This window comes from Pteropus vampyrus, unplaced genomic scaffold, assembly GCF_000151845.1.
Source record: "Pteropus vampyrus isolate Shadow unplaced genomic scaffold, Pvam_2.0 Scaffold50, whole genome shotgun sequence".
Lineage (NCBI taxonomy): Eukaryota > Metazoa > Chordata > Mammalia > Chiroptera > Pteropodidae > Pteropus > Pteropus vampyrus.
In genome coordinates, this window is record NW_011888831.1 from 3,631,017 (window position 1) to 3,658,985 (window position 27,969).

The 27,969-nt window shown below is 53.2% G+C and overlaps 1 protein-coding gene across 2 annotated transcripts; it reads left to right on the plus strand.

The window, feature by feature from the left end:
• The first annotated feature begins 7,190 nt into the window (after positions 1-7,190).
• On the plus strand, positions 7,191-27,723 carry CLUH (clustered mitochondria homolog). 2 transcript variants are annotated; one of them, XM_011359834.2, is made up of 26 exons: positions 7,191-7,418; positions 14,181-14,383; positions 15,214-15,385; positions 16,376-16,519; positions 16,717-16,841; positions 16,940-17,094; positions 17,168-17,293; positions 17,597-17,744; positions 17,964-18,056; positions 18,882-19,576; positions 20,281-20,504; positions 20,697-20,801; positions 20,952-21,052; positions 22,115-22,267; positions 22,365-22,427; positions 22,532-22,776; positions 23,009-23,093; positions 23,260-23,413; positions 23,496-23,635; positions 24,398-24,478; positions 24,558-24,683; positions 24,766-24,887; positions 25,172-25,265; positions 25,359-25,493; positions 25,578-25,651; positions 26,241-27,723. In XM_011359834.2, exons 1-26 carry the CDS (start codon positions 7,319-7,321, stop codon positions 26,425-26,427), a joined length of 4,050 nt encoding a protein of 1,349 aa, XP_011358136.1. In that variant the 5' UTR covers positions 7,191-7,318; the 3' UTR covers positions 26,428-27,723. The 2 variants fall into 2 exon arrangements, with proteins under 2 accessions (XP_011358136.1, XP_011358137.1); XM_011359835.2 differs by having other exon boundaries at positions 20,700-20,801; positions 26,241-26,651.
• The last annotated feature ends 246 nt before the right edge of the window (positions 27,724-27,969 follow it).

Consider the following 27,969-nt stretch of genomic DNA (forward strand, 5'->3'; position numbering starts at 1 on the left):
TGCCTCTGCTCTCTGTGTCTCTCTTCAAGTATGTGTGGCTTACTATACCCTCGTCCTGTCACCTCCTTTTCAAAGCATGTCCTTGTGAGGAAGACTTGCTCCTCTCTTGGCTATACTCAAAATGAAAGGGCCCAGAGGACTATGGGAAGGAGGGAAATGGTGCCTTTCTGGAGGCTACCACCCAGACCCTCATCTTCTACAACCACACTTTTGGGGTGAACAGAGTGACTTTGTTATATTGATTCTTCTACAGAGATAGAGAAGTACTTTATCTACCCACCCAACCACTAAAAGCCATAGCTACACGCACCTGGCCTCCTCCCAGCTCTATAGCAATAGCCCTCTTCCCCATTCCCTCCTGAACCCAAGGAGTCCCAGCCAGGGACCCCTATCACACCCCGACCCCAGAGATCCTCAGGTGACCTGCCTGCCTCTCCCCAAATGACCCCCATCAGCACCTCCCAACTCCTGTCCTTCTTTCGACAAACAGAAATAATGACACTTAATTGTTTGTGGGGTGTTTGGAGATTCCCCAGATGAAAGGTCCTGAATGCTGGGGCGGCTGACTCGACTCTCAGCTAAGGTGTTGGGGTGCCTGGGAAAGGAAATAAGTCAACCCTCCCCACCCCACTCAGCAAGCCAGGGAAGGCAAATACAGGGTTCTCATTTTAACAGACATTCCCCTTCCCCATCCCTCTCCTGAAAATAATAAACTAGAGATTTCCTTCCACCTGCCTTCCCTGGGGTTTGGAACAGAAATCTCAGGGCAGCAGAATGGGATTGGAGTCAGTGGCCTGCCCTTGGCATCAGGGGTCCAAAACTCAGCCTCAGGGCCTGGGGAGGCCCTGTCCCCTTCCTTAGCCTGGGGAACCCACCCTGCCAAAGGAAGACCCCCTCCCATAAGCCTCTGGAACACCTGTGTGACTAGAAGGGAAAGGATTGTTTCTTCTCCCCCTTCTCCCTCCCTTCTCCACTGCAGGGGTCCCTGTTGGGGGAGGGGCATGTTGACATGGACAGTCAGGGGCCCTAGTTGGAGCTCCAGCCACACCCCAAGTGTGGACAGATCCAGGAAGAACTTCAGGTGGGGACCCCACCCTGATCTAGAAACCAGCCAGGGGCCAGTGGGTAATACAGCATGAGGCTCTGTACCCCTGCCCACCCCTGTATCCCACTCACAGAGGCCTGCCTACAGTTTGGGGAAGCAGTCCAGGGCTGAAGTGGGGTAGCCCTTTCCCAAACAAGCAGCAGAATGGTGGCCTCCTTTATGGAGAGGAAGGTGGCCTAGAGGCCGTGGAGCAGAATCTCCTCAGTGCAGAGAGCCCAGGATCTTTAAGCACCTGTTCACTGAGATGCCAGCCTTGAATGAGGGACATGGAGGGCAGGGCACAGCCATCCTGCTCCAAATTCTCTGTTGGCTGTTAATCCACTGCTTTTCAGAGTGTATTCACTCACCCACGGAAATAGAGCCCTATGCTTTAGGGGTGACTGTCATATGCCTTATTCTTAATAAAATATCTGAAAAAAACACAAGCCAGACCTCTTCTCTGTGGTACTCCGCCCCACCCCACCCCCGTTCCTAAAGGTGTGGGAGAGGATATGAGGAGATATAGAGTGGTTTGGGAGTCAGCCAATGGGTTGGTTGAGACTGGAGCTGAGACTCTGGAGTCCTCTCAGTAGATATTCCTCACATGAGGCAGAAGCTGCTCATCTGAGATGTCCCTGATGCTCAGGCTAGCCCTATCCCTCTCTCCATACCACCCCAACTCAAATGAAAAAACAATGAGACTTTGCATCAGAGGCTCCTGGCTAGGGCTGAGAGGGAGAGATCGGAAGTGCTCCATGCCTGGAGTTGCCTGTTGTGCTGGCCCAAAAGGAATACTGGTATTCTGGCATCTTTGGCCATGCCCACTGCCATCTGATCCAGCTGCAAGAAGCCCAGCATCCCAGAGAGGAGCCCTGTTCCTATCCTCCACTAATGACAGTTATCCTGGGACTGCAGTTTGACAGCTTAGCAACCCAACACCCATGAGAATTCAAGCTTGTACATTTTTAGTGGAGGTCTGTGGTGTGGATGGCTCTAGGAGAAAAAGTGAGAGAGCTCTGCATTCTAAGGCTGCAGGGACCATATTAGTTTTGCCTGTACTCCTTTCGATAACAGGACCCATTGCTTCCTTGTGGGCAACTGCCCTTCTACCATCTCAGTCCATGTGTTGTGGGGGCTGACCCCAGGCATGTGACCCAGGCAAGGTAGGTCACACTGATTGGGTTGGAGTTGGGCACATGACTCAGTCTGAACCAATGAGAGTTCATCTCCAGACTTACTGGAGCCATTCACTCAACACACCAAGTTAGGTGCTAGGAACAAAATTGGACCATTGAGGACAAACTCTTGGGTGGCTAAAATAGCAGAAAATCAGCCTGGAGGCCCGGCAGGCTGTTTCCCATCACAAAAGATAGGGCTACCTGAGTATGAAGCTCTACAAAAGAAATAGAACCAGTTGAGGTGGAAACAATTCCTGAGAATTAAGCCACCTGGATCCAGCTATTCCTGCAGGCTATGTACCCTTCCCCTTTTCAGTTATATGGACCAATAAACCCCTCCCCCACTTTTGTACTTAAATGGTCAGCATTAATTTGTGAGTTTTTTTCTACTTTTTATTTTAAATTATTTTAGACTTAGAGAAAAGTTATAGTAATAATACAGAGTTCCTGTATATCCCTCACCCAGCTTTCCCTAATGTTAACGTCTTATTTTATCATAGCACAATTATAAAAACCAAGACATGAACATTGTACATGACTGTTAACTAAACCACAGACCTTATTTGAATTTCATCAGTTTCTCCACTAGGGTTCTCTTTCTTTTCTAGGATCCTATCCAGAATCTCATTGCATTTAGTTATTTTTTCTTGGCCTCCTCCAATCTGTGACACACTTTTTAAAGACATTTTGAGTTAAGTTTTAGTGCCTTGCTAACCTCAAGAGTCCTGATGACATCCAAGAACAATCAGCAGGGGCAAAACAAGTGGACATCAACCAATAAAATACATTGAATAAATATTTGCAGAGTTCTGGGGAGGGAGTTACCACTTCCAGTTGTCAGGACTAAGAAGGAGTTTAACAGACACAGTGGTATCTGAGTTTGACTTCGCGGACCTGGGATGGTTTCCATATCTGTCCCAAAATGATTGTTCAAGGTTACATAATGAAAAAGTCAGGGATGGAGCTACTTGAAGTCACATATTTTGATTCCTACCCAGTGTGTCCAGGTGGAGCAGGAAGGCAGGCACAGTCTGCCCCACCTTACTTCCTTGTTCTAGCCTCTGGTGATTAGGTTTGAGCCCAGAATGGACCAGGACCAGACCTACAAGCAAGCCCTGGAAGTATGGCTCAGGCATCTGCTTATCCTTGGCCTTTCATCTCCTGGGGCAGCTAGGAGAGGGAAGGCCCAGCCCTGGGTAAACATCTTCCCAGGACTCTGGGGGCCCATGTGCAATCGAGAAAAAGGAGAGAAGATGAGAAAGAAAGAGAAGGGATTGATCTCAGGCCCCTGGGGGTTCTCCGCTGAGCCCAGCCAGAATCATAGTATAGGGTGAAGATGTGCAATGTCAGCATCAGATAACTCAGAGATGGTCTGTGCAATCCCCTCATTTTACAGATTGGGAGACTGAGGCCCAGAGTGTCTTGCTGTTATCCCTTCCTTCCTGGCAACTCTGCCCACACAAGTTTGGGGTTGAGGAAGGTGGAGCATTTCCTCTCTTATAGGTCTCTAGCGTCAGGCCAGTGAGGTAGGGGGCTCCCTCCTGCTATCCAGAGGAATGGGGCTCCTGCTCACCATTCCAACCCTTTGGGAATTCTGAAAAGGTGGGGGGAGATAGGAATGCCCAGGTGAGTAGGTGCATCCTTCATAACAATAATTAGGGAAGTGGAAGGCTTTAAGCAGGCTACTTACACAGGCTATGTCCCAGCCTCAACAAACCTCTTTCTGTACTTAGCATCTTCACCCAGGGGCCCTAAAGATAGGAAAACTGAGGTGCTCACAAGTGCCACTCAGGGATCCTTGCGGATGGAGATTGTGTAACAAGAGCCTGCTAGAAAAAGGTGAAGGGGATCCATGGAAATACAATTATAGATTCTAAGGCTGCTGGGACCACTTAGTCACCAGCATCCATGTTGACCAGTAGGTGCTCACAGCACCTGACCATGAGGATAGGGAAGAAAGGTCAGGGCAGAGTACAGGCTGGTGCGTTTCCAGGGCTCAGCCTGGTGGATCTTAGGTAGGCATTGTGGAAATGATCTGAAGCTTAGGATACAAAGGTCAAAGCATACAGTACACAAAAGGGATATCTAAAAGGAAAGCCCAGATATTATAAATAATAACGGGGATCAAAGGTAAAAGGCTGGGCTGCTAGATACGCTCCCCCCTCGCATCCTGTGGAGCCCTCAAAAAGACTGCTTGGCATGCCCTACACCCAGGTCGTCTATTCGACCAACAAATGATCATTAAACATCTTCAATGCATCAGGCTCTGGGAAGATGCTGGGGACACCCAGATAAATAAGTTATGGTCCTTGTCTTCAAGAAGTCTTCCCGTCTAGCAGCTAGGCTCCTCGCCTGAGAACTAGATATCCCAGTTTGGCCAAGACGGTCTCGGTTTACACCCATTGTCCCAATATCATTATTAATAGTGTCCACTTTCACTCTCAAAAGTTTCCTGGTTTGGATGATAAATTATATGGTCACCTCAACCATAGTACAATGTATAGGTAATGGTGGAAATAATGAGAGAAAGTGGTAGGAGTAGTTGCTGTTAAGACTGTAATAAAAAGACAATGACAGAGGCAGCTTGAAAGCAAGAAACAGTCTGTTTAATATGTGATCAGATGTTAGACCACCTGACTATAAAATGGTCAGAGGATCACACTTTTTGTGTGTATCTGTCTCCTGATCCCCAGGCTTGCTACTCCTAGTGTTAAAACTGAGCTATGCTTCTGAGTACAAGTAACATTACCAACATGGAGAGGGCTTCCAACTTCAGCTACACTGGACTTGGTACAATTCTCCAAATTCCTTGTGTTTCATAAATATAAACTAAGAGCCTATCGGTCAAGAAACTGGTTAAAAAAATTATGGTACAATCACACAATGGAATATTATCCAGCCGTAAAATGGAAAGAGAAAGCTCTTTGTGTACTGATATGGAACAATCTCTAGAATATATTGTTAAATTAAAAAATCAGGGTGAAGAATAGCAAGTATAGTATGTCGTCATTTGTGTAACTCAAGAAATACACACACACACATATACATACACACACACACACATACATACATACACATATACACACACATATACATACACACACACACACACACACATATACTTTTATGTGCCAAGAATGTTTCTAGAAGAATATAAAAGAATTGATAACCTTGGTGGTCTGGGGAGGGAAACTAGGTGGCTGGGGGACGAGTGAGAGATTTCACTGTACTTTTGTACTTTATGAAGTTTGAACTATGTGAATCTATTACCTATTTAAAATTCTGAGTAAAATTAAAATTTTTTTAAAAAAATAACTAAGTGAGTGAATAAATTCCTAGCATCCCTTCTTCTGTGTCTGCCCATTCGATTCCACTGACTTGCTCATTAGAATCTTTTTTACCTTTCAAAGCTCAGTTCAAAACAGCCTCTTCCAAGAAGCCCTCCCTGACGGTCTGCTCTGCACACTCAGAACAGCCATCCTTAAAAGCCTTCATTCTGCAGCCTTTCACATGAAGTTGCTGTGCGCATCTCACTTCATCCAACAGATTGAAACCTTTCCTGGCAGGGACTACTGGATCTAGTTCATCTCTGATCTTCCTGTAGCACTGAGCTCTTGCAAGTGCTACCATTATCTTCTCTTAACAGCTGAGTCTAGGCAAATGAGTGTTTTTATTTGACAAAGGAAGCACTTGAGATTCAGTGGGGTAAAAGTCAAGAGACTTGCTTAAGTTGCAAAAAGAGAAAGGTAGAAGTTGCAGAATGCAGATTTCCAGTGCAATCCAGTGTTAGGTTCATGTACTACCCTGGCTGCCTACCTTCCATGCACACCCAGTAGCCAGGTCTTACTTTTATTTCCATCCTTCTTGTGCAATAGTCCTAACCCATCTCCCACTAGTCTAGGTCAGTCCCCCTTATCCCCCTCACAGCAGCCAGAGCATTTCTCACTTCCTTTTCTCCTACTTAAATGCTTAAGGCTTTTCACTGGCTCCCCTTCCCACCATCTATACTCCAGGACAAAGTCCACTTTCCTTTGCAATTTTTATGAGGCCCTAGGTCCCGCCCTAGCCCTGCTCTGCAGCTGCAGTTTCCCAATCCCCATTAGATCTTGAAATATGTTAGGAATATGTTTTAAGTGATTCCCAATGGTTTCCTGGCAAAACCTGGCATGTCGCCAGGGCAATATTCTCTAACCTCACTTCTCAGTCCCCGCCAAGCCCAAACCAAACACTCGAAAATCTGAACTACTGTGGATTTAGTTTGACCCAGCTCTACTTGCTCTCTTTGAGGCCTTTGTTTCAGCTTCCTCCACTTTAAAATGGGGATAATGTACCAGTCTGGAAAAGAGGACTCATCTGTTAGGGGTGTCGAGACCGCTGACAAAGAGGACCCCGTTGTGGCTCAGGACAGTTTGGTGGGTCCATTTCTGACACTTCATCCCCATTCGCCATTCTCCACCCTCACCTCTAGTGCCCATGCCCTAGGCTGCCCTCCACCCCCTCCTCAAGAAGCCAGGCACCCCAGCTCCACCCCTTAGGCGGCAAAGGACAAGCTTAGGGAGGAAGGCGCTGACAGTCACGCTAACATCGCAGATTAGAGACCGCGTGGTCATTTGGCAGATTTGCAATTGGAAACAGAGGACATTGGGGGAGGGGACTGTTGGCAATGGCAATCTTAGAGGAGTCTCCACTCAAGGTCAAGGCGCCTGCTCGACGGGCAGCGAACCTCAAGGACTTCTACCTGCAGCCCCGCTTCTCCAGGGCCCGAAGCCTTTCTATCCCATGAATTAAGGTACGTTCTCTTTAAGGCGTTAGAGAAAGTCACCGCGTTGGTGGCGGGCCAACGAGGCGCGGCGCATTTTGTCCCTTGTGCGCCGCCGTGGGCCGGTCCCGGCGCGGGGGCGGGGCAGAGGAGCGGCGGTAGGGTCAAAGGTTACGGCGCGCACCACGTGGGCCGGTGACTCCGTCCTTCCCGCAGCGGCCGCGGCGAGCAGGGCACTTGGGTTAGTGGCGCGGCGGGCGATACGGACAGCTGAGCCGGACGCCCGCTCCCGCCACCATGGTCATCAAAACGGACGAGTTGCCGGCAGCCGCCCCGGCCGACAGTTCCCGGGAGCCCAACTCGCAGGCTGGTGGCAAGGGGAGGCCGGGCGCGGCCGGTGAGCGGGGCTGGGGCCAGGGAGGAGCGGGGCAGGGAGGCTGGACCGGGACTAGCGGGCGGGCTGGTTTGGGGTTCTGCGGAGACCGCCGCTTTCTTTCTGCGCCGGGCTCGGTTGCTTCTCTCCCGGCCCTCCACTGGGCCGCCCCCGCCTTGAAGGTCACCTTCACTGTCGCCCCCGGCTGCGGCCCGGGCTTTGCACATGGGGTCCCGGGAAGAGCAGCGGCGGCGGGCACACGCGCGCCAGATCGCGGGGACACGTGCGCGCACACGCGGTTTCGGGGTGCGCCGCCGCCGCAGATGGACTCGGCGGCCCCACCCCCTCTCCTCCCGTGCTCTGGGGAACTCTCTGGGCTGGGGTCGCTGACACTCGCTCTGTTAGGCATCCCTCCCAACGTTCAGGAACCCAAGCGTTCTCTGTGCACGGGCTGCAGCCCTGCGAGTAAGACTACACTTAGAGACTTACCAGGTTTGGTCTGTGGGAAGAGCGTGAGTTAGGCTGTATGTATTACGAACGGATTTCTATGGTTCATTCTCAGAGGCAAGGCTTTAACCCCAGGTCTTCAGGCTCTGATCTTTAATGGGTTAGGGTTGGCCTGATCAGCGGACGTAGGGGTCTGCCTGTGTATGGGGCCAAAGCCACACTCCTTGGCAGGAGGAGGTGTTTGTGCCAGAACTTGATCATTAACCTGCTTTATTGCGAAAAGTGGGTCAGCCTAGAGTTGCTGTTTTTAAGGCAAAGGTCGTCAGTGTGGAGTGGAGCTCCTAGCTCCCCCATGGGGGTTGAGTGGCCGTGGCTTTGGGAGCAGCTGCAGCATTCATTCTCTGGTGGGGCCTGCTTCTCTCCATTTCTCCTGGACTTCCTCTGTTCCCTTGCATCACAACGAAGAGACTGGCCTTGAGGCTGAAGCTCCCTTCCTAGCCCATTAGTTGTCATCTCCAAATCTTCCTCAGAGCCCCAGGGCTGGACAGTGGACTCTCTGCCTTGGGTAGTGGTGGGAGGGCAGAACTACCCCTGTCTCCTCCTTCTCATCAACTCTCTATAACAGGGACTTATCATTTTCATTTCCTTTCCCAGCTTTGGTGAGTCAGGATGGGAAAAGTGTTAGGCTCTCTGACCCTGTCACAGTGGGTTACTTTGTGATAGGGGTTAGGTACTGTGGCAGCTTTGCCGATGGCCTAGACAAGGCCAAGGTTTGGACAAATCCACAGATGCTGATGACTCCAACCGTCCAGGCTTTGCCCTGCTGTGGCTTTGAATCAGCGTGTCATGGTATATAAGAGGAGATAGATAAGAGGGGCTGGCTGATTTCCTCTCTAGCTAAGAGACCTGAAGAGATGAAATGACTTGCCCAAGGTCATACAGCAATTTAGCTGTTGAGAGCATTTGGATTTCCAGCCCAAGGAGAGCATGTCAAGGCTGCCAGGCCTGTCCCAGAGGAAACTGAGACAGGCATGTTTGCTGGGATCATATGCTGAGAATAAGAGGGTTAAGGAGGGGAGAGTCTGTTGGAGGACTTCTCTGAGGGCCTGCGTGAAGCCCCTCGTCAGCTATGTGCCAAGAGGCTCTGTCTGGGGCAACCTGCGTCAGCAGAAGAGCACAGCTATTCATTTTGGGGAAACTAAGAACATACCAGTGGGTGGAACGTTGGCCCCTTACTCTCTAGGAAGCTAGTGTAGATAGGCAGGACTTGAATTACAGCCAGCCTGAATCTATTCAAAGAAGGAGGGGGCATTGATGGAGTACCCCAACAGGCTCTTACCCAGGCAGGCTCTTGACCTCAAGACCCAGCTCTGGAAGGCTCCCCGGTCCCCTTGAGGAGGATATCAAGGCCTTTTGTGGAGGAAGCAAGGGTCAGTTGGGAATAAAGCTGCTTTTAGGGGTTAAGAGAACAGGCAGGTTTTTCAAGTTCATAGGGGAGTGCTCTTTGGATTTGGGGCCCAGAGCTGAGTAGGGGCTGGCAGACTGGGGAGGAGCTTGGGGGCTTAGAGGAGCTTCCTGACAGGATCCCAAAGCTTTTCTCTTGGGTAGGTCACTGAAGAGTAGCTTAAGGAGCATTAACGATCCCCAGAACCTGCAGGCCTGCTTCTGGCTGGGGGGGAGGGGGAAAGAAGAGCAGGAAAGGCAAACAGGTGCCCACATCCTTGGGATCTTCTATAGGCTGCTTGCCTGCCACCACCTCTTTCCCTTGAAGCCCTGGGTTCCTGCGATGGGGTGATATGTTTTTTGGGGCCTTACTTCCTGCTGGAGCCTCAACTCCTGGGGCCTTGGCTGGGGCGGGGCCTGGCCCTGGCACAGTCTACTAGCAAGGCCATGCCAGGCTGGGGAATGCACACAAAGGCCACCCAGGATGGCCCGTTTCTTTTCTAATTCCTCCTTTCTGCTGCCCACGGGGTCCCTGTGTTCCAAGATCAGGACAGGGCTACTGTACTTCATCTCTTCATTGTGATCTGGCGAATGAAGATTGGGGGTGTGTCCACAGTGCTGTTTGGGCAATTCCTTCCCATTCTGCAGAGGACCACTTTTTTCCCTTTCCCTAAAATGCACATACTCAGGAACGCCCCCTGGGATGTGAGAGGAGTGTGTGTGGCCCAGAGGCTTGGGGGAGTCCTATGGCTGGAGATAGATTTGTCTCCTGAACTGCGTCCTGAGGCCTGGAGGAGGAAGAGGGTACTGTATTTGTGGTAGGCGCTGCAGCCTGAGGGAATGGCTGGCACTCAGAGGCGTGGGTTTGGGCATCTGATGGACCTGTTTTTCTCTTGACTTGGCTCCTTGTTGCCTCTGCGACCTTGGGCAGCTTGCTTACTAGCTTTCCGGAGCCTCAGTTTCCTCAGGTGAGATGGACTGGTCCAACTGATTGAGGGACCTGCTATGGGCTGGGTCTAGAGTAAGCTTTGGCTTTACAGTAACCAGAATAGAGGTGGTCATCAGGGGTTATTGCCTGCCCCACTCCCTTCTTCAGAAGGTTAGGGTGTGTTTAAGGAGGGGGATAAGATTCTGCCAGGGCCTGGCCTTTAGGACCATCTGGTTTGCGCGGGCAGAACCCTTCGTGAGGGCTATGGAGAGGCTGAGGGCCTGGCCTGTGCAAGACCATCGGGGCTGCTTGGAGTGGGACAGGACTGGAGGGAAAGAGGGCCTGGTGTGAGCCTGGCTCCCCACCCCCACCCTGGTTAGTATGGATGCCGGAACAGTCTTGGCTGGGTCCTGGCAACAAGTCAGAGGCCCTGGGAAGGTGCCCTGGCGAGGCTGGGCATGTTCCTTCTCCACATTTACTTCTCCACAGCCGAATGGCCTTCGGCCTCTTGCTGCCAGCTCTGTTTTCCCCTGAGGGAGAGACTTGGTTTTTCTCTTGGCAGAGCAGGGGCTGCTGGGAAGGGAAAGCAGAACCTGCCAGCTTCTTGGTGGAGCTGGAAGCCTGGGGCACGGGTGCAGTTGTCCTCTGGGAGACTGGGGCCCATCCCCCCTCCCACCAGAACCAGTGACTCTCAGGAGGGGGAGAGTTGCCAGGTCACCTGCAGGGGGCATCATGAGCCAGAGGTCCAAGCCAGTTCCTTGACCCAGGAGACAAGGCAGGATACTTAGCGTCTAGGACTGGTGGACAGGGGGTGGCCGCCTCATGGCCTGGGTCCGGGTCTGTACCAGCTGTTGCTGGCAGCTGGCTGAAGCGGTCGTGCCCACTGGGGTTGGGGCTGAGGAGAGGACCCCCTTGCTGGGCCCTGCCCCTGCCACCCAGTCCCTGGAGTCTTTGATCCTGAGGGGCCCAGGTACCCCAAATGCTGGGTTCTCCTGCCCCCCTAACAGCTTCGTCAGCAGTGACCCCCTTTCTGGGGGTTACAGGGAGGTAGATCTGAGTGCTGGTAGCAGCTCCTCCTGGGGTCCTGGAGCCACCAGGGCCTCCTGGCCCACAGCTGTCCTTCTGGCCGACCTTGAGCAGGATGCGAGGCAGGGGGAGTGTGCCCTTCCTGGGGCCGCCCCGGCAGGCCTGGCTCTACTGAAACCCGAAGCCAGCCAGAGCAACAGCCCCAGGCCGACCAGCTGCATGGGAGCAAGGGTAGTGGCAGAGGCCGGAATGAGGGACACAAGCAGTGCCGAGCCTGAGCCAGAGAGCTGGCTGCCTTGCTGCGATGGTGGTCAAGAGACTCCAGAGCCCAGGAGAGGGAAGCCACTGACTGGACCAGGTGGGCTGTGGGGGCAGTGAGCCAGGTGGCCAGCCTTTTGTGGGGAGATCACTTGGCCTTAATCCAGTGGTAGGGAGACCTTCAGGGTCCCTTAGAGGAGGGGGGAGGGGCAGGATAGGCTGTCCTCAGGAGTGGAGGCCCCTGGGAACCAGCCACATTCCTTTGACATGTGATAGGGGATTGGGTACCCCCTGGAGTGGGAACTTGATGCCAGGTGCCTTCTGGGCAGGCTCCCTGGGCTGCCAAAGGGGGAGTGGGAGCTATGATCTCCCTTGCCTTGTCTTCCCTGTCCTCCCCATCCTGACTCAGGGAATGTAGGCTGGCTGCATGGGTTGGGTCTTGAGTTCCCACTTGTGGGGTCTCAGACTTCAAAGCTGCCACTCCATATTGTGTGGGGGCCCTTTCCTGCGTCTCCCCTCATCCTGGGGTCTCCCCAGCCCACAAAGCTTTTCTCAAAGACCCAGTTGGGGAAAGTGCTTCCTCATATTTGCCATCTCTCTTTCTAAATTTTGGAAGCATACCAACCGCCGCCCTTCTCCCCGCCCTCCTGTCCTTGTCTGCTTTGTCATAGTGTCCACCAGGTTCTCCCTTTGGTCTGGGTGCTCACTTTCTAGGGGATTGGGGTGGCTCTGCGGGGGGCTGTGAGCTGCCTGGAAGGAGAGGTCCTTGTGAGTCCTTGTAGTTCCCGGGAGTTTTACTTGTTTGCAGAGGTGTGCTGGGGACTGGGGTGAGGATGGTCAGTAAAGATCCACAGTATCCAGGATGGAGGGGAGTTTGGTGATGTGGTGCAAGAATCCAGGGTCTGCTCTTGATTCTTGACCTTGCGTAAGGCTCTGAACTTTTCCGGGCCTCAGACATCCTTATTTGGTGAGAAGGAGGAGGGGACTATATCTGAGCTCCTGTTTATCGCTAAGTTGAGGGGACCCAGAGAAGAGGGAGTGGCTTCTCTCCACATCCCTGTGGTGTGCCCTTCTATGCTGGGCTTATCTCCTTTCCCAAGGCCCCTGCTCCACGTTTCTGGTGAGTCTGGGTAGGGCTCATACAGCTCTGGGGGGATGCACCCCAACTCTAGCTGAGTAGGGAAGAAGAGTTGGGGTCTGGACAGGATGGGCTGGGGTCCGGAGCAGAGCTGGGTGAGCTACCCTGTGTGAAGCTCCCAAGCAAGCAAAGGGCCAGTTTGGCTACCAGGCAGACCCCGAGTCAGAAGGCTTCATGGGCCAAATGGGCATTCAGGCAGGCCCGGGTTTTGCTGGAGAGTTTCTATGAGAAGGTACTTTGCTCCCCAGGGGCTCTCCCTTGTTCCTCTTAGTGCCAGGGTACAAATGGAAGATTTTGTAACCTGTTCCCCCTCTCTCCACAGCATGTGGTTGGGTGCTGTTCACAAATATTGGACTTAACTATGTGTTCACAGTAATAAATTTATTCAGTGCCTTTCTGTTGTGCATGGGCAAGACACAAGGAGGAAGATAGAGCTGCTGGTGTGAACAGCCACCCAGAATGCAGCAGAACAAGTGCCTAGGAGGTGGTGACCATGTCTCAGGGGACAATGGGAAGCAGTAATTCTTCTGTAGGGTCTTTTGGACAGGCTTGAGAGGATAGGATTTATTTCACCTAGGCCTTGACAGATGAGTAGGAGTTTGCCCAATGGAATGTGGTATTGGGGGCAGAATAAACAAAAGCACAGGTAGGAAGGAAGATGTGTGGCCTGTTCTCATGTTTCCTAGTAGTTTGGTATAGCTACACCTTGACAGAGAGCTGGCAGGAGCTGAGATGGACTTCTGCCTGGGAGTGTTGGCCTAAGAAGCTTGCATCTTGTGAGCAGTGGGAAGATTCTGAGTGGTACTGTTAAAATAGGGGAAATGGCCTGTACCAGGCTGTGGCCACAGAGTCATAGTCCTGTGACCAGTGGAGATTAGGTTGGGTGACGAGATATGGGTGGGAGACATTCACGAGCAGGGGCTGGTTTGTGGAGGAAGATGAAATCTATGCTGACAAGATGTCTTTGGCGATGCCTGAGGGATGGCCACATAATGAAAAGCTTGAGCGAGACCAGGATTGGTTATGTGAGCTGTAAGGTGTGAGTGTATTTGATGCCATGGGAGAGGGTGAGAGGAGAATGAGAAGGGGCTGGAGTCCAGGGACACCGATAGCTTGGACTGCTGGAAAAGGATGAGCTGGAGAGTGGAGAACAAGAGTATTGGTGTCCAACAGGGAAGAGGAGAAGGAAGAGCTGGTAGTAGATGCTGCTGAGAAGCCAGACACATTAAGCCCAGAGAAGACCTTTGGGTATGGCCCTGAGAGTGACATTGGTGACCTGGAGAGAGTGTTTGGGTGGTATACTCAGATGAAAGATGGACTGGTGGACTTAGGAGCCAATAGGAAGGAAGGACCCGGGATATGGAAGGGTTCTGGCTGTGGCCTGTAGGTGGCGGGGCAGAGGGAAGCCGTGTGCCCAGGGTGAAGTGGGACTGGAACTTAGAGTAGGGCTGAGTCTTGGGATGACAGGCAGGCCCTATTTTATAGGGCATGTGCCCACATGACCAACTAGGCCCATCTTACCCAGTTCCTTTCTTGTCACTCAAAGAGCTGCCGTCAGTCATGCTACTGAATGGAGACTGCCCAGAGAGCCTGAAAAAGGAAGAGAGGGCCACCGAACTGCCCCGGGAAAATGGGCTAGATGACACTGAACCAGGAGAGGAGACCACTGGACAGGAAGTCATTGTCATTCAGGACACGGGCTTTTCGGTGAAGATCCTGGCCCCTGGGATTGAGCCCTTCTCCTTGCAGGTGAGATGGGGGAGAGGCGCTGGGGACCAGGGCCTAAGCCTCTTTGAGAGGACAAGGGTAGAAAGCCAAGCCTTGCCTTTGCTCATTCTGGCCTCATGTTGTAGGCAGGAAACCGAGGGTCCTGTGCCTTGCCCAAGGTCATTCTGTTAGCATGATGGATATAGGAGTCCAGGTCATTGTCCCATTGCTCGGAGACAGCTTCCAGCTCGGACTACCAGCTTTGGGGAGAGAGATGGTAGTGGCTGGGCAGCCTTGGGGTCCCAGGGCTCCCAAGCCCTCTGCTCTGTACTCTCAGGGAATTCACTTCTCTCTGGCTCTGGTTTCACCGTTTTCCCAAGAGGAGAGCGGTATTGGGTGGTCTCAAAGAGCAGAGTCAACCCAGAAGTCTTGCAAACTAGTAACTCATTGGGGAACCAGGCAGTGCCCTTATATGTCTTCTGTGCCCACAGGCTTGGGCCCCAGAGTACCCCTTCTGGAAAAGGGAAGCCATTTGTTTTGGGGACTTTGACATTGAGCAAGGGAGAAGGCAAGATTGCTGTTTTCTTTCCCCCATTTTTATATTTCTGCTGCTGTGGTCAGGGCTTGCTCTTGGTCTGTAGGAATAGTTTAGGCCTGAGGGTAGTGGGGCCAGACTCTGTCATGCACAAATATGTATATACCCAACATGCCCACACACAGGTGTAGATGGGCATGTATGTATAGATAGGGCCTGGAATTTAGAAGCCAAAAAATGGGATACTGAGTATTTGGGGCATTGATTCTAGGCACCCAGGTACTTTGGAGAAAGTGGCACGTCCTCACCAGGGTGTTTGGGTCCTTCTCCCTGGCAGGTATCCCCTCAGGAAATGGTACAGGAGATCCACCAGGTGCTCATGGACCGTGAAGACACATGTCACCGCACCTGCTTCTCATTGCACCTGGATGGCAACATGCTGGACCACTTCTCAGAGCTGCGCAGTGTGGAGGGGCTGCAGGAGGGCTCGATGCTGCGGGTGGTGGAAGGTTTGTCTGGAAGTCAGCCGGCCTGCCAAGAGGGCACATAGAGCCTAGGCCAGGTGGCACTCCACCCACCCTGGCTGGTCACAAATGAGTACATAGAGGCTCAGAGTGGTATCAGACTTGTGGAGGCAAGATTGGAGCACAGATCTGCTTCTCAGGCTGTCCCTTGTGCACCTTCCAGCTTCATGGGTTAAATATCAAAGTTGGGATTTAAAAAAAAAGACAGACAATACTAAGCAAAGGCTTAAACTTGGCCCAATCAAATTCTATAGAGATAAAAATTAAATCTCTTAAGGAAACTAAAGTTTCACAGCTCTGAGCAGAGACATTAGGCCCAGTGTAGAGTGATCAGCTGGTGTGGTGAGGCTAATTTAGTTGTAAAACAAAAGCTCCTGTGAACTTGAGTCCCCTGGGGAAAAGTGGCCCAGAGATTCTGGGTGTGTCATCTTGTTAAGAGGAAATGTGGAAAAAATGTAACCCAACTGTGCTCAAACTTGCTTGATTATAGGACCTCTCTCTTCTTCCAACAGAGCCCTCATTAACATTTCACAAAACACATATTAGCAGGGGCAGTGTTGTAGTTCAGATCCTGGTAGGTTCTCAAGCCACCCCTGGGCGAGGGCTTCTCTGGGAGAATAGGACAGGCTGCGGGGGCCCAGCAGTTCTGTAGGCCTACTCACCTGTGACACTTGTGAACAGAGCAGGGGGCTTTGTGGGCACAAGGCCATTGTGCACTTCCAGAGGCATTTCTTGTGCTTTTTGGTTAGAAGGTTCTTTGCAAATAAGGATCCCTGTCCAATAACAGGCAGGTGTGTATGTTGAAACCAGAACTCCAGCTTATGTGTTTATAATGGAATTTGTAAATGGAAGCCTAAACTTGAAAATCAAGATGACCCTTGATATCAACATGGCAAATTTCTCAAATTTCTCTCTGCTGGCGGGTTGTTGCAGGGAACAGAGCCCTGGTAATGTTTGCCACTTCCCTCCCAACAGAGCCATACACAGTGCGCGAGGCCCGCATCCATGTGCGCCACGTCCGAGACCTGCTCAAGAGCCTGGACCCGTCTGATGCCTTCAATGGGGTTGACTGCAACTCCTTGTCCTTCCTGAGTGTCTTTACTGATGGCGACCTGGGAGGTGCAGGAGGCATTGGGGCTGGGGTTGGGCAGAGGAGCCAAGAGCAAGTTGGCCAGGGGCTGGCAAAGGAGCTGAGGGCTAAGCCGTATCACCTGGAGCGGGTGGAGCTGGAGGCACCCAGACTGAGACCAGTTTAGGCAGGGAGATGGTTGGCCCCTGGATGGCCCTGTGCTGACCACCAGTCTTGGGTCCCTCAGACAGTGGGAAGCGGAAGAAGGGCTTGGAGATGGATCCTATTGACTGCACACCACCTGAGTACATCCTTCCAGGGAGCCGGGAGCGGCCGTTGTGTCCCCTGCAGCCCCAGAACCGTGATTGGAAGGTGAGATTCCTGGAGCAGAGCTGGGAGCAGGTGTCAGGTAGGGCAGGGGGCTGCTACACCAGGAGGCCTGGCTCACTCATCCTTGGCCATTCCTGTAGCCCCTGCAGTGCCTGAAAGTGCTCACCATGAGTGGCTGGAACCCACCCCCTGGGAACCGCAAGATGCATGGTGACCTCATGTACCTGTTTGTAATCACAGCTGAGGACCGGCAAGTCAGCATCACAGCATCTACACGGGGCTTTTATCTGAACCAGTGAGTCCTTGCCCATTCCAGGTCCTTTGACAGCCACTTTTGGCACTCTGTGCAGTCACTGTCTTCTCTGTAGGTCCACAGCATATCACTTCAACCCCAAGCCCGCCAGCCCCCGATTCCTCAGCCATTCCCTGGTAGAGCTGCTCAACCAGATCAGCCCGACCTTCAAAAAAAACTTTGCCGTGCTGCAGAAGAAAAGGTAGTGCCTTTGCCCCATCTCTGCCCCTTGTCTCATGTCCCATGGGGAGTGGAGTGAACCGGCCAGCCTGAATTTTAGCATTTCTGCCCTAAAAAGCTGTGCTCCCAGTGCCTCTCTTTAGGAAGCTGTCAGCCAGACCTCAAGACAGCAATTTCAGGAGAGGTGCCTGCTTCTATCAGACTCCCCCAAAGGCAGGTCTCAAGTGCGGAAATGCCAAACCCGGTAGGGTCCTCAGAGAAGAGGCCCAGCACAGGGCTCTGAACTAGGCAGGTTGCCCCATCTCCCTTCCTCTGCCTGCCATAGGGTCCAGCGCCACCCGTTCGAGAGGATTGCCACCCCGTTCCAGGTGTATAGCTGGACGGCCCCCCAGGCAGAGCACGCCATGGACTGTGTGCGTGCAGAAGATGCCTACACCTCGAGATTGGGCTACGAGGAACACATTCCTGGACAGGTGCCTGCGGCCTGGCCCTGCCCTCCCTGGGCTCCTCCCTCCCCTTCCCTTGGTGGGTGCCAGGCTGGGTTCTGTGTGCCTCCCTAGAGGCTCCATCTACTTGTCTGTGTTGTTCACTTGGAATCCTATGGGGCTGTCCATGAGGAGGTGGAAGAAGGGACTGCCCGGAGCACATTGTGTGGCACAGACAGAGCCATTGTCTCCCTGGTTCCTTTTCAGACCCGGGACTGGAATGAGGAACTGCAGACAACGAGAGAACTGCCCCGCAAGAATCTACCTGAGCGCCTCCTGCGAGAAAGAGCCATATTCAAGGTGCTCACATCCCCTTATGCCTGACAACAGCCTCAGGCTTACCTGCTGCCCACTAGCTGGATTTCTGGTGGACAGGAGGGAAGCTGGGGTGGGCTATCAGGGCATTCTGCTAGCCTTAATCTCCTGGCAGACAACCCAACTCATTTCTCAGGCCTGAGACTTGGGGCGCATGGGCAGGGGTGGGACCTGCCTCCAATGTGGGCTAAGTGACGAGGTCCATCCCAGCTTTCTGTCTTCCACTGACAAGCATCGGGTCCTCGTCTGGGCACACGTGCCCTATTTTGATGTTATTAGTACTCTTACTGAGATAAAGAGACATGAGAGAAAAAAGTGCTTTCAAAAAAAAAGTTAAATTAAAAATCTCCAGTAATCTTACCACTTAAATGATATGGTAAAAAAGATGTGAATGTTTTGGGTACTAACTTCTCCAGGGCTGTATCATGTATGTCATAGGCATTATCTCCTGTAATCACTTGGACACTTTGTAAAGATTGATGCTTTTATTGTCAGTGCTTTATAGACGAGAAAACAGGTCCGAGAGGTGACCTGTCCAAGTTTACCTGGCACATAGTTGGTGGATCCCAAACCTATGCTGGTCCTTCCACTCCTTGTTAATCGCTAAGCTCTGCTGAGTATAAGTGATAAGTTTTTTCAAAAAAGAGGTCTCTTGCCCTTTTCCAAATGTGAGGGAACTGAGACTAGAGCCCTTGGCCCCCAAAGTGGCCTACTTGCCTCCACCATCTGGGTGAGCTTGACCAAGCAGGACGAAACCCAAGGCTCTGGTGGATAGGGCCTCTCTCACCCTCCCAACCTCTGCTTCTCCAGGTGCATAGTGATTTCACAGCAGCGGCTACACGCGGTGCCATGGCAGTCATCGATGGCAACGTGATGGCCATCAATCCCAGTGAGGAGACCAAGATGCAGATGTTCATCTGGAACAACATTTTCTTTAGCCTGGGCTTTGATGTCCGTGACCACTATAAGGACTTTGGCGGGGACGTTGCGGCCTATGTGGCGCCCGCCAATGACTTGAATGGTGTGCGCACGTATAATGCAGTGGACGTGGAGGGGCTGTACACACTAGGCACTGTAGTGGTGGATTATCGTGGCTACCGCGTCACAGCCCAGTCCATCATCCCTGGCATCCTGGAGCGAGACCAGGAGCAGAGCGTCATCTATGGCTCCATCGACTTTGGCAAGACAGTGGTGTCCCACCCGCGATACCTGGAGCTGCTGGAACGCACAAGCCGGCCCCTCAAGATCCTGAGGCATCGGGTGCTCAATGACCGTGACGAGGAAGTGGAGCTTTGCTCCTCCGTGGAGTGCAAGGGCATAATCGGCAATGACGGGCGCCACTACATCCTGGACCTGTTGCGCACCTTCCCCCCTGACCTCAACTTCCTGCCTGTGTCTGGGGAGCGGCTGCCCGAGGAATGCATCCGTGCCGGCTTCCCCCGCACCCACCGGCACAAGCTCTGCTGCCTGCGCCAGGAGCTGGTGGATGCCTTTGTGGAGCACAGGTGAAGGGCGAGGCCTGTGAGGGTAGGCAGGGCCAGACAGCATGCAGCCAGCAGGTGCTTTTGGGGCCTGATCTGGACGGGAGAAGCTTTGGAAAATGGAGAAGAGCTGGCCCCTGGCCACAGTCAGTACAGACTCAGCCCCAGCCCCACCCACTCTGACATTAGGTTCCCCATAGGGTCATCCAAGAGCTGTACGTTGGTCAAAAACTAGTGAGCAGCTAGACCAGTGAACATGTGGAAATCTGTGAGGGTGTTCTGGAAAGTCTCAGTGCCAAAGGCCAGGAGGAGGGGTAGGGGGTTACTACTGGTAGCATTTAGTGCTTAGGAGTCAGCCACATCAAATGTCTCACACCACAAATAATTCTCCCTCTCACAAAGTCAGTGAGATTCCTGTCATTCTTGAGAGCCTTTGCCTGCATGGTAAACCATACCCCTACCTACATCTCCCTTATCCTCTTCCTATCTGCGAAGATCTGTTTTTGCTGTGACCTGCGGCCATCTGGTAGAGTTGCTGGGTTGGCACACGCATGTATGCATTGACACTTGCACACTGGGTAGGATGAGTCCCCATGCCAGCAGGGTATCCAGCTCCAACATTTGTTAACCCCAGCAAGCCAGGAGCCCGGAGCCTGGCTCTGGTCCCCACAAGTAGAAGGAAGCTTCCAGGCCAGCTGCCACATACCCTTTCCTATCCCCATCTCTAGGTACCTCCTCTTCATGAAGTTGGCTGCTCTGCAGCTGATGCAGCAGAAAGCCAGCAAGATAGAGAACCTCACCACACTGGAAAATGGCAGTCTGCCTTCCTCGGAGTCCAAGTCTGAAGATCCTCTGGGATCTGAGGCGGGAAGTGAAGAGGAGGGCAGTAGTGCTAGTGGCTTGGCCAAGGTGAAGGAGCTGGCAGAGACCATTGCCTCGGACGACGGGACAGGTGGGGCTGCTGTGGTTGCTGGGGAGAACCCCAGACCTATCCTGGCCTCTGGTGCCTGCTAAGGATGGCTCATAATCCAGCCCCAAGAGAGGCATGCAGACGTCTCTGCGAAGAGCTGGGGGGAAGCTCTGGGTAGCTGGGCCCCACTGGTGGTGAAGTGGGGCTGCCTCCTAGCAGGCCATGTCTCCACAGCAGACCCGCGGAGCCGGGAGGTGATCCGCAACGCATGCAAGGCAGTTGGTTCCATCAGCAGCACGGCCTTTGATGTTCGCTTCAATCCTGACATCTTCTCACCAGGCAGGTGGTGGGGCAGGGTGGGCAGAGCACTGTAGGGTCATCTTGGAGCCTTGATGATGGTGGGCCTACTAGCCTACCTGAGCAATGGCATCTATCTTGACATCTCTGCCTCCCTTCACCTGGCTCAAGTCTCTGTTCTCCCCTTCACAGGGGTTCGCTTTCCTGAGTCCTGCCAGGAGGAAGTTCGGGACCAGAAGCAGCTGCTGAAAGATGCTGCTGCCTTCCTGCTATCCTGCCAGATACCCGGCTTGGTGAGGGCTGGTCCACAGGGGTGGCGGGGTAGGAGGAGCTTCAAGGAGAGGACTGTTACAGGCTTTGGAGCTTGATCTATCTATGACTCAGGAGGCTTAGGGGACCTTCACAGGAGTGACTTCCTTAGACCCACTGACCTTCAGAGCAGGAGAGGCAGAGTGTTCAACCCCATTGTATAGAGGGAGCTGTTAACCCCAAGAGACCAAGGGAGACATCAAGCACAGGCTCTGCTCTGCTGAGCCCGCCATGTGGACTGGTGTGTGGGAGTCTGGTCCTCTAAACCAGGGGTCCCCAACCCCCAGGCCACAGATCAGTGCCGGTCCATGGCCTGTTAGGAACCACGCCACACAGCAGGAGGTGAACAGCGAGTGAGCAGGCAATCTTCATCTATATTTGTAGCCGTTTCCCAGCATTAGCATCACTGCCTCAGCTCCACTTCAGATCGTCAGGCATTAGATTCTCATAGGAGCACCGGTCCCTGTTGCCAAAAAGGTTGAGACTGCTACGCTAAGCCCCTATGTGACGGATGGCTGACAGAGGGGTCAGGAGGTTATTTGGGAGAAAAAGCAGGGTATCCTGTCCTATTAACCCTCATGAGCTTTGTATGTAGGACCCCGTGGGGTGTTTGCTTCCTACTAAAGCAGCTCCATGGTGAGGCAGCACACTTGTCTCAGATCTTTGAGCTGAGCCTGCAGTGTCAGATGCCCGTTCCCTCTAAGCCCCCAAGTAGTCACCTCTGTTCCTTCCAACCTGGTCAGAGGGGAGCCTGTGTTGCCTGTTGGGCTTCCTCAGTTCACCCATGGGGTACTTCATCTCCGCTTCCTCGTCAGGTGGGCCTGGCAGTCACCTGTTTTCTTTGGCTTATAAGAAAGGCTGCAGGACAAGTTCTCACTTCCCTCCTGCTGCTTTGTCTCCTTGCCTCTTCCTGACTTATAACTAGTCTTCATTCCCTACTTCCCTATGGGGTGGGCCTCAGGTTGATGTGAACTCTCCCAGAAAGACCCAGGGTGGGAGGAGGCAGAAGGCTTGGGCTGGGGGGCCTGACCTGCTGCAGCCTGCAGGTAAAGGACTGCACAGACCATGTGGTGCTGCCCATGGATGGGGCTACGCTGTCTGAGGTTATGCGCCAGCGCGGCATCAACATGCGCTACCTGGGCAAAGTGCTGGACCTAGTGCTCCGGAGCCCGGCCCGAGACCAGCTGGACCACATCTACGTGAGTGGTGCTTAGGGAGGGCCGCGAGACGGTAGGGCCAGGCTGGGGGCCAGGCTGGAGGCCTGGGGCCAAGATTTCCCTTTTTGAACCTTCATAGAAAATTGGCATTGGAGAGCTCATCACCCGCTCTGCCAAGCACATCTTCAAGACATACTTACAGGTACCACCGCTCCCTTCTCAGCCTGGGTAGTATAGGGTCTTGGAGAAGAGCCCTGGGTTGGGGCCCAAGGGCGCTCATGACTTTGATCCAAACTTCCCTTGCAGGGAGTCGAGCTCTCAGGCCTCTCAGCTGCCATCAGCCACTTCCTGAACTGCTTCCTGAGCTCCTACCCCAACCCTGTGGCCCACCTGCCAGCCGATGAGCTGGTATCCAAGAAGAGGAACAGGAAGAGGAGAAATCGGCCTCCAGGGGCGGCAGATAACACTGCCTGGGCTGTCATGACCCCCCAGGAGCTCTGGAAGAACATCTGCCAGGAGGCCAAGAACTACTTTGACTTCAGCCTCGAGTGGTGCGTGAGTGACTTGGCAGGGGCATGGCAGGCAGGTGGTCTTCTGACAACCCAAGGTGGAGAACAGGAGAGGAGAAAGGAGGGAGCCATGGAGGAGCTTGTTTTAGGAAGTAAGAATGGAGCTGTTAGTCCTGGCTGGTGGGCGAGTGTGGCCTAGAGGGTGCCTAAGCTGTTGTGAAGGGGCAGAGATGGGTGCTGGTCTGCTCAGGTCCACCTGTCTCTTCTCCCCCAGTGAGACCGTGGACCAGGCTGTAGAGACCTATGGCCTGCAGAAGATAACACTGCTGCGGGAGATCTCCCTAAAAACCGGAATCCAGGTGGGTATGGGGCAGTGTCCCTTCGTGTCCCAGCTCCTGCAGGGTCCACAGGGCCGGGGTGGGTGGGCTCTCTCTCCACACATGGGGGTGGGTTGGGAGGTGCTGGCCATTGAGCCTGGGCCTGAGACTGCCCGTGGGTATGTGGGTGTTGGTTGTGTCCCCCCAGATCCTGCTGAAAGAGTACAGCTTCGACAACCGCCACAAACCCGCATTCACTGAGGAGGATGTGCTCAATATCTTCCCTGTGGTCAAGCATGTTAACCCCAAGGCATCGGACGCCTTCCACTTCTTCCAGAGCGGACAGGCCAAAGTACAGCAGGGTGCGTGGCCAGGTGTGGCTGGGGGAGAGGGGCGCCCCCCCAGCCAAGCCCTGACCTTGCCACCCTTGGGGGTGCCCTGCAGGCTTCCTGAAGGAGGGCTGCGAGCTCATCAACGAGGCCCTGAACTTGTTTAACAACGTGTACGGAGCCATGCATGTGGAGATCTGCGCCTGCTTGCGCCTCCTTGCCCGTCTCCACTACATTATGGGTGACTATGCCGAGGTAGGCCCTGTGCACTCTCTGGGCTGTGTCAGCAGAGGCCTTGGGGGCTGGTGAGTGAGGGAGCTGGGTCTGTGTTCTCACCCCTATGGCGGTGACAGGCCTGCGGAACTGGAGCCCTGTCTGAGGGGCTTAAGATGCTGCTCACCAGGACTGGGGTGGTTGGGGACAGGGAGAAGCAGGCAGAGACCAGGGGGACCTGGGGAGTTGCTTGTTCTGGCTGGCTCTCCCTTCACAGGGACACTGAGAAGGATAAATTCTGAGACTCACTGCACCTGGTACCTTGTAAGCACCCTGTAAAGCTTCTAGGAGTGTCCCTGCTGTTGTCTTCAACCAGTATGGTGTTTACCTGCCTTGTCAGCCCCCAGGGCTTTTAGAGGCTCTTCAATGGGGCAGACACATTGTAGGCTCTCCACTCCTCTGCAGTCATAGAGGCTTTTGTCTATGTGTGTTTTTAAAAAATTATTAATACTTTATTTTTAGCACAATTTTAGATTTGTATATATGTATTTACATAGGTTTAATTGGGGGGGAAAAGGCTTAAGACAAGTGTTTTAAAAAGATGAAAGTCTCAGAGTGGAGCATAGACTTCCATGGTCACAATAGCTGAATTTTGATTCATCCTCTGTCTTTGTACAAAGAAAAAATAGAAAGTGCAGCCACAAGGGACAAGGCCAAGCTGCTATGGGGCTCGAGGGTCCAGAGCTAGGCAGACTCAGTGTGGGGTGGCACCCACCCCAGGATGACAGCCCCCCACCTCTCCAGGCCCTGAGTAACCAACAGAAGGCTGTACTGATGAGTGAGCGAGTGATGGGCATCGAGCACCCCAACACCATCCAGGAATATGTGAGTGGCCATCGGAGCCGGGGCTGCACAGGTTGGTGGGGCCAATGGCCGCCCTGGCCTGATCTGGCTGCCCCTACAGATGCACCTGGCCCTGTACTGCTTCGCCAGCAGCCAGCTGTCCACGGCCCTGAGCCTACTGTACCGTGCCCGCTACCTCACACTGCTTGTGTTCGGGGAAGACCACCCTGAGATGGCACTGCTGGATGTGAGTGCTGGGGAGGGACAGCAGGATGAGCCTTAGTACCAGGGGAGTGGGACCTGATCGGGGCCCTCCTGACTGCCCCTAGAACAACATCGGGCTGGTGCTGCACGGGGTGATGGAGTATGACCTTTCACTGCGCTTCCTGGAGAATGCGCTGGCTGTCAGCACCAAGTACCATGGGCCTAAGTCCCTCAAGGTGGCACTCAGGTGAGGCTGTGCTGGGTTAGGGGGCAGGGGGTCCATATACCAGGGCCATAAGGGCAAGGTCCCAGGAATTACCCAGGATTGAGGGCGGATATGGTTCTCTTTTTATCTGATTCCTGAGAAAATGTCTCTCAACTTTCATCCCTTTGCTGAGTCCTGGGCTTATTTATTTCCCTCGGGTAGATTCCAGAATGGGATCTAGATTAGTTTGCATGCCCTCCATCAGGGTCTCACTGCCTCAGCCCACTCATGTCCCTCCTTTGTCCCCTGCACCATGCCGCCTGCAGCCACCACCTTGTTGCCCGGGTCTATGAGAGCAAAGCTGAATTTCGGTCAGCTCTGCAGCACGAGAAGGAAGGCTACACCATCTACAAGACTCAGGTGGGCCACGGCAGGGGCTTTGGGGTGCAGCTGGTCCTGTGGGCTCCACCAGCCCTGACTGCTTCCTGCCTGTGCCACTCTCACCCCCTGTAGCTGGGCGAGGATCATGAGAAGACCAAGGAGAGCTCCGAGTACCTCAAGTGCCTGACCCAGCAGGCTGTGGCCCTGCAGCGCACCATGAACGAGATCTACCGCAATGGCTCCAGTGCCAATATCCCGCCTCTCAAGGTACATCTGGGACAAAGCTGGGGAGTCCCCCATCCCAGTCTCCCTGTGCCCGCACAGTGGCTCATCTTCCCTTACACCCCTCAGTTCACAGCCCCCAGCATGGCCAGTGTCTTGGAACAGCTCAACGTCATCAATGGCATCCTCTTCATTCCACTCAGGTGAGGCCCCTCTTCCACCTGCTCCCCACCCCCACTTGGAAGCTGGCCTTTAGTGTTTTGTTTTTTAAAACATATAATTGGCGTGGCTCAAAATTGGAAAGTACAGCCAGGGATAAGAAGTTCCTTGTGTATCCTTTCAGAAATATTCATAATTGAGCAAACATATCTGTAATCTTTTTTTCCCCCCCTCTTTTTTGCACAAAAATGTAACCCATGCCCATTAGGTATATTTTTCTTAATATAGCTTGGCTTCATTCTTTCTCTGGCTTCCTGCTGTTCCAGTGTAGGGAACGTCCCTTCTAACTGGACCCTCGGGCTCTGGTGTGCAGCAGCTTTTAAGCTGGGTGTAAAGGCTGAGTGGGAGCCAGGCCTTAACTGAGGGTTCTGTTAACTGCATGAAGTTCTCACTTCTTTAGCACTTAGGGGCTTTTCTGCTTTGGGGAAGGAAAGGAAACACTTATTTTAGAAATACCTCACAGAACAAAGCACAGAGCCTGATCTTGTCCCTTAAATTAAGAAAAGTCAATAAAATGGCAGAGGGCTAAGGCCCACTCTGACACCCACTCTTTACCCCCATCCTTCTACTCAGCCAAAAAGACTTGGAGAATCTGAAAGCCGAGGTGGCACGGCGACACCAGCTCCAGGAGGCCAGCAAAAACAAGGATAAGGCTGAGGAGCCCATGGCCACCGAGCCTGAGCCAGCGGGGGCCCCAGACGATGTGGCCTCCCAGTCCCAGGCTGCCAAGGACCCTCCTTTCCCGAGCTTGCAGGGGTAGAAAAGGAGAGACAGAAGGACAGTCAGCTGCCCCATTACCCAGTGATCCAGACTCCAGGAGAAGAGGACACGCCCTGCAGATGGGGAGAGGAAGCAAGTCCCTCTTCGTCCATGTTTCCAACCCTAACCCCACACCCAGCATCCTCCTGGGACCCTGGCCTGCCTGCCCCCAAGAGATGTTTTTGCACTGGTTCAATGAATATACGATGCAGAAGCCTAATCGAAGACACGTGAATGGAGTGTATGGGCGTCAGTTCCCAACTGGGGGGCAGGTGCCCCTCAGGCCCCTCCATCCTCAAGCAGGTGTGTGCGAGTGTGTCCATGCCCGTGAGCATCTTGATCCGTCCTCCCTAACTTTGTACATAGCCCAGGTCAGATCGGAATGGGTGATGTGCAGATGCGATTTCTCAGGTCATTTGTATGTTTGACATGGCTGCTGCTTCTGCTGCCACTACCCCTGGGCCCAAGCTGGCTTAAAGTCCAGGTTTGAAGCCAAAAAGAGGGGAGCTTTCCTGTGTCCTGGGATGGGGAGCCAGAGTTCTGTGGTACGGCTTGAGGGCTGGGTGCACTTTAGCTCTGTGGCAAGATGAGAGCTGCAGTAGCTTTATTAATTGTGGTTGGGCCTGGCCCGGCTATGCTTGGTTTGGGGGAAGGAGGGGTGTACAGTGGTGGTTCCCCCAGACACCCCTGTGCCCAGCCCCCACCTGTCTGCCTTCCTGTTCCCCAGCTGGGGGGATACCTCGGGGGCCACAGTCTGAATGTATCCTTCTCCCCATTTTAACCTGAGCTGCCTAACGCACAGTGGGAGTGGGTAGGGCAAGGACCTAGGGGAACCAGGGTTGAATCATGGGTCCTTGGGGGAAGTTACTAGATACAGGACTGATTATCATTTATTTGTGGAGCCCAGCTTCCTTCCTGGTTCTTGCCACATAAGCACCTTCAACAGAGAGTAGCTCTGGGGGTGGCACATGGGGGCGGCATAAAAGGTGGTGGCCCCCACAGGCCCCGGCTACTCCCTCTCCTGCCTGTGCTGCTTCTCTGTGCCTGCTGTTGGAGCCCTGACGGTGGGGGGAGACTGTCACCCTCTTGAGCTTGAGGGAGATGTTCTCTGGGGTGGGGCCTCTGCCTAGGGGAAAAGCTGCTTATGGGTATGGTCTGTCCAAACACCTTGTTTCAAAGGGAGTGGGGTGAGCTAGCAAGCGAAGCATCCCCACAGCTGATCAAGAACTTTTTCTTGTTTTTAAACCATCACGTCTTCATTTCACATTGGAATAAAGTGAGTTTTTGAAACCTGCTATCCCAGCCTCTCCTGTGTGTTTTGTACCAGTCACATTTGATTGTGAGGGCAGTTGCCAGAAATATCATTAGTAAGAGTTTAAAGCATATGAATGTATATATTAGATCAAATTCAGTTATCCTTATAATGTCATTTAAGTGGGGAAAAAAAGGTGGAGTCACAGGCACCCAGCTAGAGTTTACCTGGCTGCCAGTCACTAGACCTATGAGACAGACTGGCATGTAGCTGAATGTCAGTTGTTGCTCA